This window comes from Halyomorpha halys, unplaced genomic scaffold (assembly GCF_000696795.3).
Source record: "Halyomorpha halys isolate HHAL.00 unplaced genomic scaffold, Hhal_1.1 Scaffold1394.1, whole genome shotgun sequence".
In the NCBI taxonomy this organism is placed as follows: domain Eukaryota; kingdom Metazoa; phylum Arthropoda; class Insecta; order Hemiptera; family Pentatomidae; genus Halyomorpha; species Halyomorpha halys.
In genome coordinates this window covers 378,352-389,753 of record NW_027108587.1, presented here as the reverse complement: position 1 = coordinate 389,753, position 11,402 = coordinate 378,352, and the positions used below count along the sequence as shown (strand labels likewise).

Sequence of the window (11,402 nt, the reverse complement as noted above, 5' to 3'; positions counted from 1 at the left end):
GTAGATGCTGAAGAGGGGTACACAGTATCACCGAAACGTCCGAGATTAAGGTTAAGGATAAATGAATTAAATATTTATTGATATTATTTTCATTGTTTAAATAAATGAACTAAGCACTATTTTGTTCTAATTTTGAACTGAAGGCAAGAGTTCTAGAAGATAAAAAAAAGAGTTATTTGATTTGTTTCTTTAATAAGAATTATTTTTTATATATTATTTTTTCTTTATTGTATTATTTTATATATTATAACTTATAAGTCTCTTTGCAATACTTGTTATTATGGTAATAGTTATGATTATGATTGTCATGGTTCAGACAGGATTAAAATGGATAACAGGATAAAGTCTACAAACTCTGGATGATGATTCTATGCATCGGGTGCTACATAAAAAAGACCTGTCAGAATGATTCTCAACTATTTAAATTTTTTTTTCTACATAACAACATATTCCTCCAAAAAATAGCGATCTCCTGAGCAAATGATTCTATTGCAAAATAGAAGAAACTGTTGGAAAGCTCCTTAAATTTACCTATAATGCTTGCTACACAAAATTCTAAACTAATTTTATATATGGTTTCAATGGTCGACGTCTTAAATAAATATAGAAATGCTAAATTTTAAGAAAAAAAATCTTAAGCCCAGATTTTAATGTTTACTAGAACTTCTCATTTTAGAAAGCTTTGTGAAAACTGTGTCCTTACTTTTGTGTTTACTTCCAATTTGTAATGTAGTGTTAAATTGAATGTAAAAAAAAGTTGATGAAGAGAAGTGGAGGGAGCACTAATTCCTCCTCATTGGATACTTCCTACTGATTCGTCCTCAACTTCCGCTGAACTTCCTTCCCTTACTGTTCTGCTCTCAAGCATGAGAGATTTTAAAGAAATACTTTCTCTCATTTGGTGCTGTAATTCTGCTATTGTAGTGCTAGAGAAGCGCAGAGAGAATACCAGTGACATTTTCCTATCCGAAGAAAGTAGAGGAAGAAGGTTCAACTGAACCTACGGAATCCGTATACAAGATGATCATTAGTAAGCTTTGAATTAGAAAAACACAGGTAGAATTAAATAACACTAAGAATTTACAAAGCAATCTCAATCGCAAATAAAAACGAGGAACTTGAAAATATTGGTGCAGGGCATTCTTTCTCAAGAATAACAGCACCAAAACTGGTTTCCTTCAAAATTCTCTCATGTAGAGAAAACCGGTAAAGTAGGGAAAAGAAGTTTAGCAGAAGATGAGGCCGTATCCAGTGATAATAAGCACCCCTTACTCTTCCCTTTTTCATCCATTTCTTTAAACATTACATTACAAATTGAAAGTTAATCACAAAAGTGAGTATACAGTTAAAAAAACTAACTATAGGATAATTTATTGTAAAATTAGGCTTAAAAATTGATTTTCCAATTTTTTCCGGGGTATGTCGACTTTATCCTTTAGGAAAGTAGGGGAAGGAAGTTCAACGGAACCTGAGGCTGTATCAGCAGGAAAAGCCAGTAAAGATGAATTATCAACCGCACCTGTTTCTTTCGTAAGATAAAAATAAAATTTTCAAAATTTAGCATTTATACATCTTTTTTTATTGTCGACCATTGAAAACATATAAAAAATTAGTTTAGAAACTGAGATTCTGCTTATAAAAGCCGTTCGTAATAAAAAAATATACTTATAAAAAAAATACTTATAAAAGTAGTTCGTTACACTATGCTTCAACCATAAGGTTGAAGCATAGTATAACGAACAATGTATAGAGTATGAAAGAGTTGCGGGACTTGTCACTAGACAGTGGAATGACTTTTAATAATATCATTCTTTATTTTTGCTGGGACAAGTCCTTTGGGATAATTTACCATCTCTAATAACTATAAATTGAAAAAAATTAGACAATAATAATTAACAAAACGAAAAAAAAAAGTGTATGAAAGTAGAACGTTTGCATGTATATTATAGTTATGCATGTGTTTTTTTATCATGTTTTGTACTAAATGAAAAAAATAATTAAATATACTATAAATAAATAAAATAAAACCAATTTTTATATGATGAATCATGAGTAAATTAACTTCTGATTGAATGAACTTGGAAAAAACAAAAAAAAACAAAGATGAATTAAAGATCATTAACAAGAAAGAGAAATTAGTGTTTGATAACATTTATACCAGTTTTAAATAAAAATTAGAAATTTAAAAATATAAGGCAACAAAAAAATCTAACAGCTCTTAAAGAATGAGGTATCTTTTAACAATATTAATAATAAAATTAAAATTAAGCAAAAGTGATTAGCAGAAGGATCAAGCAGATTCTATATTAATATTATAAACATGCAATAAAAATTAAATAATAAAATTAATTATTCATTTCATTTATTATTTCAATAAGGGAGTTGTATTCCAAGCTTTGTCACTAATTTAAAACGGGTAAAAAAAAATTGTGTAGAGCTAAATATAAAAAAAAAATCCTTTAGGAACATTTAATGGTAACATAGGCTAATGTTATATATTTTTTATTGTTTTGTAAATAATTTATAAATATATTATGATTAATGACATATTAATAATATATTATTGCATAGGATGCTGGGAGGGGTGGTGGGCCGGCACCTGTCCGGCCGTCGAAGGGACAGTTCGCCACTGCCCCCGATGCCTCCGGGCAGCCCCAGGTACCGGCGCCGGAGGAGAGCCGTCACCACTTCGGACCACAAGACCTGTGCTCTCATTCAGACCAGGCTAAAGCTTGGAGACATCATGTAAGTTTAGAAATGTATTTATGTATAATGTATCCATTGTTTATAGGGAAGGATAACATAGTATTAGAAGAACATAGTTGACCGTATGAAGTGGATTGTAGGAAGATAACATCGTTTCTACTTAGCCAAAGTATCTTTGATACTTCATACAAAAATTACATTAAATTTATATTTATTTTTTATTAATGAATTGTTATCGATGAATATATTTATGAGTTCGATATTTAACACTCATTAAAAATATTCTGGACCAGAATAATTTAAAGTGTACTGATTTAATTACGCAGGTTAATAAAATAAATCTATGTGTGAGTATTTATTACATTAATACAATTAAATTTCGATTTTATGCATGGGATAAATACAAAAAATCTTTATTTGTTAGTTATAAGTTTGCTTTTATAGAATCAAAATTCTTTTTCTGATTTTTATTTATTAAATAAGTCTTGACCTCTAACGCTGTAAGACATTTTCTTTTAATACGATTATTGGAATAAGTTTGTATCTGTATTATTTGTATATTTTACATTTATAAATTATAATATTAAGTTATATTATGGACTACGTTTTTTGCAACCTGTTTTTTTTCTAAATCACGTAGGTTCGTTATTGATAAATTAAACGTTTTTAGTAATATCAGATTTGTCATTGTTCAGTAAGAAATATGTTGAAGTTTAAATATATTGAACTTTGAAATTGTGTGACTGCTTTGTTAAAATTATAATATCTAGAAAATGAGAAGAATTTATTCATGTTGTCAAACGTCCTACGTTACATTTGTTGCCGTTAACCATTTCTAATCCCATTCAGTAATAATGCCCTGTATTAAGTACTGCTTGTTTTTAGATTTGCGAATACTTTCGCTATTATATTAGTTCTTAATATATTAAAATATAATAGCTAATTTATTTTAATCAAGTTGACTACTGCTGCTTTAAATTATATTATGCGACTGTTTCGCAGGTAATGTAGAGATGTCGTACCTTAAAGAAAATGTAATTACTATTTATACAAATGTAAGTAAACCGGCAAGAACCCGCAACTTAATCCACCCGCCACGTCCAAACACAACAGAGCGTTTTACGGCCTAACATTTACGGTTTATTCACCACAAGACATCCAATTCTTTCCATGTTTTTGATTTTTTTTTATTCGTTTTAGAGTTAACAAATTAACATTATTACAATGTGATTTATTACTTAATTCGTCTATACTGAATCAGTATCAAAAAACAAAATAAATAATACAAATAAAAGCAATACTGTAAAATAAATTAACATTTAAATATGTAAAAGAGAATAAAAAAATCATTTTATTAATATACAAAAAAGCAATAACCCCTTAAGAACAAAATAATTCTTAAAATATAATCGAAAGATTTCAGTCACAAAGCCTCAAGTTGCTAAAGTACTGGCAAACAACGTTTTGTTTAACAATTTAGCGTGTGTTGAAGACGTATGTATAATATTTGTAAAAAAAAAATCACATCTCGATGTTGACTGAATTATTCACTAGTGAGCTGTCAGCCGCTGCAGCTAAAGATGCAAGATCTTTTCCTTTTTTATGGAAATCATACAATTATTATTACTACGTTATTACATATATATATTTTCTTCAAGCTGATTCTCCATAGAAGCTGGTATTTTCATAAAACAAATTATAAAATTTATAATATTTGTCGAACGATTGATTTTTTTTTATTTTATTATTTTTATTGGTAAAGTATCTAATATCAATTAATTTTCTTAAAAACCAGTGTAACTTACTCACACTTTGTAATCGGTTAACGTTGAGGAAAATGTAATTTTAATGATTGATAAGTTTTTATACTTTTCGTGTGTGTTTTTAAATTATTGGATAGAAGGAAATGTTATATATTTATTTTTGTGAGAATTTTTACTGAAAGATCCTTCTGAGAACTGCGAAGCTAAAAAATCTCATCTTTTATCAGAACTGTCTTCTGTTCTTGAAGGCACAGACAGAATTTTCTATCAGGAAGCATTAGGAACTGCTAAGGACGTCGGGTTTGACCAGTATATTGAATTCGAATAAAATAGCTGTTTGCACAAATATTAATAAAAGCTAAATACATTTGTAGATGTTTTTTAATTAATAGAGACTAATAAAACAAAATTAATTAAGAAATGTTTTGGTGTATATATATATATATATATATATATAACCAGATGGCCTTGTTAGACTTACATGGTTATTGCAACATTTTGTTAGTTTTTATTTTTCTGCAGTTTTTTAGTCTCATGCAAAAGACACCTCCTTAAACTCTTATTTATAAAAATAATAAAAAGTAAAATAAATATATTACTAAAAATAATATTGGTTTTGTGATAAAAGAAAAAAAAAATTATAGTCAAATAAAATGAATCAATTGAGTGATACTGAAAAAATGATTGGAGAAAGATAAAGAAGAAAAATAATCAAATAAAGAGTTTATAACAGGATGTTCTGAATAAGCCTGGACTTGAGCCTTCGGGGTGCGGTTGGGTTTGCTTACGTTATAAGCCACTGCACCTTAACTGCTTGTTGTTGGGTGTGGAGTTTCGTAAATCGTTTTTTGATGAAACCGTCTATCAACTCCAATTTATTGTCCCTAGTGCAATCGGCTAAGTTTTGTTTTATTATTATTATTATTTTTTTTTTTTATGACTCCTTTCCTAGTCACTTTTGACATATGAAGGGGGAGGGTTATCTAGAGATTACCACCCTATTCTAACCATGGTGGGGAGTCAAATTTTTATTTCTTAGAACCGCCTCAGAAACAAAAGTCAACCTCCCGAAATCCGCTGCGGTTTTTTTCTTTTCGTACAAAATGCTCCCCCCCCACACTTCACAACCGTACATCAGTAATGGCTTAAGTATAATTTTGTAAACGGAAACTATTGTGTTTCATTGTAATTCGGGTTTTCTATTAGCAATAGGTACAATATTGCTAATCTTATGTAGGTTTGGGTGAATTTTATATAAACATGATGATACAAAGTAAGGCAACGATCGAGATGAATCTAACTCATCTTATTGATTCACTGGCTGGCTGGATATTGCAATTCTTTACCTTCGAGAATCAGTTTAGGTGGGTCTGGTGGGCATTTATGGATAAATACTTTTGAAGTACATTTTGCAATGTTGAGACTGATCATCTATTTATTAAAATATTATATCAGATCTTTGAGGTGAATCTGCAGTAGATTTTTGGCCATTATAATGTCACTGTGTTGAGGAAAGACCGCTGTATCTTCAGCAAATATAGCTGCGACTTTATGATGTTATCAATATTAAAGTTAAAGGGAATGGTGGAAGGAACTGAGCGAGCATAGATTTGTCTGATGGTGGAGTTTTTATTATTTATTCTAACAGTACATGTTCAATATTTAGGAAATGGGAACATAATAGCATACAAGCATTTTGTAGTGTCTACTCTTCTTTACTTTGTACAGGAGACCCCGATGCTAAACGATATTAAACGCTTGTTGTAAGTCTAAGAATGTGACTAACGCCTATTTTTTTTTTATTTTAAAACCGTTTACTATGAATTCCGTTAATCTTGCCAGTTGGTGTGAAGTTGAATGGATATACTAAAAACCAAACTGAGTATCCGGAATTACTGTATTATATTAAAAAGAAAGAAGCACAATGTCTTACTCATTCCAGTAGTTTTCCAACAAAAGGTAATAAACTTATGGGCCTATAGCTTCTAACTTATTTCGTAGATTTATACTCTATTTATTATATAATATATTAATACTAGTAGTAATCCATAAACCGGACAAAAACGCTAGTCAGGTTAATGAATTACTAAGATCATGTCTTGACCAGGATTATTCTTGAAGCCTTTGGGTTGGTGAATTTCAGTGGAAGCTGTGTTGTTAATAGAGGTAGTTTTAGATACTTGTCGATGTCATCATTTGCTAAATGTGGATTTCTTTCGCATTCTGCGTTGTAGGACGTCCTAAGGTCTAAATCGTTTACATTACTTTGATATTTAGAGTATACCCATTATTGTAGTTCCATTTTAAATACCTCTTTGAGGTGGTTCCATTTCCTTTTGTAAACAGGGTCTCCTTGCTTGATTTTATATTTTTATTTTTAATAAAATTGAATTTTGCCAACTTAATGAAATGATATTTTACTATGCTATATTATATTATGCTCTTCTTTTATAACATCCGGATGGAGCAGTTGTGTTGATGGATCAGTGGCCTTATTACGACTCTGAGTGCACTCTGCTGTCACAGTTGGTATGTATAATGATCAACCTTTGTGTATGATAATAATTATTCATTTCAGGAGTGTCGAACACTAATTTTGTGTCTATGACGCGGTTTTGATTTATATATTTCCTGTACTGACTATTTTATTTAATTATTGGCATAGTAGTGAGATTTTTTTATATTGTTTATAAATATAGGGAGCTTCCATGTGGTCTTAGTTTTTACGAGTGATAAGGGTTGGTGGTGAAAAAAGACGACTCTTCTACCATATAATCATTCTTGTGTTGAAGGGCTGGGTTGGGATTCGGTTTCTTCTACTGATCTTTCTGGAGTGCATGGAAGGGTATTCCTCTTAGATCTTCTAGTCTTTGATTTGACTGGAGAGTTTTTTTTTTGGGTGTGTTCAGACTTTGGGACCATTTATTCGGAGTTATGCCTTTTTTCGACATTACCTTACGAAAATATCGCATTTCATATTATGAATTATGAAATAATTAATTTTTGTTGGAAAAGTCTCTTGAAGTACGTAAATAAATACACGCATAATTTTAGTCTGAACGACAGAGGTACTCTTTCGATGATATCCAGTCAAGAGGACTAAGATGGCCCTTGATCACCTTTACCCCAAGTCTATTTACACTGCACTGTTTAATAAACATGTGAGAACAAACTGTATTTACTTCTTCTCATCCACGTTTAGTTGTTAGTTTAACGTTCCACACTGTTTATTCACACAAAACTACAATAGTTCGCTGTTAAGCTAGTCACTTCTTGAAAAATGATCGACAAACATTATATTATTCCTCAGCATACACGTCAGCTCTTAGTATCCTCTTTCGTTTTCCCCCTCTTTACTGTTTACGGTTCCTTGGTGTACGGGGGGATATCTAATAATCTAGAGATGAGACTGAAAAGACTCATGAATTATTTCGTAGGATTTATCTTCGTGTTTCCCAGAAGCCCTCGTGTCTTGTGTTGTTATATCAAGTGAAAGTGACTATTCAACCTCCCGAAGTGTTTTTTGTGTTACCTCCTAGGTGTTTTTCTAATCCAAGTGCTTTTTTTAAAAAAATTCTTTATTTATATTTACAACCGTACATAAATACATCAAGTAAATTTGAGGAAATCATAATGGTATGGTACAAGCATGTAGAGAAACTACCCAATGGTAGCACTCTAAAAACATTTTTACAATATAAGGTCTCGAGGCCATCTTCTTTTCAGACGCCTCGGAGGATTGTCCGGAATAAAAGAGGAAGCGAGATTAGAAACTAATGGGTTTGAATGGTTAGGGAGTTTGTAATGGAAGGATTTATATCTGGTTCAGGCTAGATCGGTTACAAATGGAACATTATGGTCTTTGCGGATGATTTTATTTGTGACAAAGTAGGGAGCATTTAGGATTTTACGAAGGATTTTGGATTGTAAGGATTGGATACGAGAGGAATCCGAAGGTTTAGTGGAACCCCAAAGCTTAACGCCGTATGTCCAGATAGGCCTTATAATTGTCATGTAAATCAGTCTTTTGTAATGAATTGGAAGTTTAGACCGTTTGTCTAGTAAGTGCTGTAATAGTCGAAATCGACGTGCAGTTTCCTGTCTTTTCAGTCTTGTGTGAAGATTCCAGGTTATTCGTTTGTCCAGATTTAGTCCAAAATAGCGGATCAGTTCAACAGGGGTAAAGGCAACATTATTGAAGTATACTGTAGGTAGGGCAGTTAGTAGGTTTACGACGTAGGGTAAAGGCAATTTGATGGGATTTTTTGGAATTTATTTTAATCCTCCAATTACAAAACCATTCTTCGAGGGCTGTGATATGGGATTGAAGAGTTTGAGATTGCAATTAAAGGGTTATTATTAACAGCGAGCACACATGTGTCATCAGCATACGTGGTGAGGATAGTGTTAGGATTGGTTGTGATGTCTACTGTATAGATTATGTAGAGGATGGGACTGAGGATACTACCCTGAGAGACATCTGCGGACTCAAAGAAGTGGGATGAATAGGAACCATTGTGGTTTACTTTAAATAATCTGTCAGCTAGAAAGGAACGAATAATGAGAAAGTATGTAGGAGGTAGGAATTTACGAAATTTGTACATCAGTCCCGGGTGCCAGACTCGATCAAAAGACTCCAACCCAGTACATTCCGCGCTCTAAAGAAGACGAGACAACGTCCACACACGATGGCATTGCTGGATAGTCCAAGTCCTTTAAGTTAAAAACCTACCTTTGTTCTTGATCACTCACTCTTAGTTCATGCATCCATTCACTATCATCTAATACCAGTTCCCACCCGATCGATTTATAAATGCCCTTCTATAGAACCTTCAGCAAATCGTAATCCGTGCAACCTCCTTCTGAAATTCTCTTCCCATCTCCATTCGCCAATCCTCATCCATTTTTTCCTTTAAACTATATCTATTACTTTACATAATACACAATCAAATCTTCGCATTAATGTCTATAGCCATTTTTGGACTTTAAATCTACGAGAAAATTGCAGTTTATCCTAATCTTTTAATGTAATTTTAACCTGCATACTGAAACCTTCTAGATGTTTGCCAGACGATTAATCCTAATGTGAAACCATTTATTTATTCTTAGCGGACATTTGCCCCTGGATAATAATTTTTTTTTCATTTCAGTCCTTCAGTATTGGCTCGCGAATGCGAAAACTGCTACTTGTGATCTGCGTTATTCTCAAACAATGAAACATTTTCAAGTTTCACTTGAATAAAATGTTTTCTTTACGTGAAACTACTCTTTCTCCCATATAATGCCGTAAAATCTAAGAGGATTTTACTATAAATATAAAAGAGCCGAAACTCAGCTTTCTAACAGGTGTAATACCGTTGAAATTGGATAAAGTGTATAAAACTTTTTCGTGAACTAGGCGCAAAACAAAAAAAAAAAAAAAATCTTCAGCAATTAAGTCTAAAAATTTCGATTTTTTTTTATCGAAATTCATATTTAAAGGATGCTTAAAACGAATATGACTTTAAAAAAAAATGTTTTCACCTATTTTATTAAATAGAAATCTATTGATATGTAATATGAATTTATGCATAGCAGAGGCAGAAAACGTAACATTAAAGTTTTTTTTAGAATTATATAGTTTTTTTCTTAGTCCTAGAACGCATTAGTAAGAACCTTCGGTCTCATGTCGAGTATGTTTCGACTTAGTATCGCAAAGAAGGGTGCATTAAAATCATTTTCTCACGTCCACAGTCTCCAGCTTTAAGTTACTTCCTTGTGAAAATATATTCCATTAAAATCAATAATGCTCTATAAGGCATTACACCTATTAAATGCATTCACTTTAGTAGTTCTTGTGAAAAACTTCACTTGCGAGCATCCAAACTTAGAAATAATTAAGAGCTGTTCCATAATAAGTAAATTTACTAAGATGAACTTATACATTTTGGGAAATGCGTTTTTTCAGATGAAGGATGCCACAGGAAATTTAACATTACGGCCTAAGGTTGTCGTCACAGACCGTAGCATATTCCAAGCATGTTGTGAACATGTTAGAGTATAGTTATGTTTTTAGAAATGTAAATATTTTACCCTTGTTAATTTTAAACTGTTCTTTTCATAATAAAAAATAAACGAAAATCTGACAATGAGCCTGAAAACGAGATAGTAGGCAATGAAAATAAATTTTTTTTCTCGATGAATTTTGATTTAAGATTCAGTGTGGTTGGATCAGATAGGGACGAGTAGATAAAAGAAGGCATCGAAGCGGAAGTGGGGCGGAGGCGGTAAAGATTGTACAAGCACTTCACGGTAGGTCTGCTGCACCATCTGTCGGCAATACGTGCAACCTGTTGCTTCTCCTGTCTGCCGCTGGAGGCCACCACCTGTCTATACACTCAATAATGTACCCACACAATTTTATTCATTAATTATTATAAAGATCATTTTTTGGATTTGAATAGTTAAAAATAAGAGAAAATAAAATAAATAAATATTTGAAAAAATATAATTAAGGCTTTGTTGTGTTTAATTGTCAATTAAAATAAAAGTTTTTGAATCTAAATAGGAAAGCTCAATAGAAAATATGTTCTTTAATTTTTAAAATGCATATATTCATATTATTATTTTAAATAAAGTTTTATAAAATTTTACTTTACAATCAAAAAGAAAAGAATATTATTTTAACTATACATTTTAACAAACACTTATTCATGAACTCATACATATAATTTACTTTACATATAATTATTTAATAAATGTTCGAAATTAACTGTCTTATACCTATTCTCTTATTTTGTTTGATCTTCGTTTTTATTTGTTTATTTTTTGAAATGTTTATAATATTTACCATATGTAAGAGCTGTAACTTGTTTAAGTGTAAACCGTACATTACATGTAGGTAGTATGGAATTTCGCTTTGATGAATTTAGTGTGAATTTTTTTAATAAACTA

At 31.3% G+C, this 11,402-nt stretch overlaps 1 protein-coding gene across 15 annotated transcripts in view; it reads left to right on the top strand.

Annotated features, from left to right (window-relative positions):
• Positions 1-2,571: 2,571 nt before the first annotated feature.
• cac (cacophony) overlaps positions 2,572-11,402 on the top strand; it is a gene marked incomplete at its 5' end in the record, with an annotated part of 288,903 nt that continues 280,072 nt past the window's right edge. For all 15 annotated transcript variants that reach the window (XM_067046862.1, XM_014434586.2, XM_067046866.1 and 12 more), the window contains 1 exon segment: positions 2,572-2,745. In XM_067046862.1, the coding sequence (XP_066902963.1) occupies positions 2,572-2,745 (174 nt within the window).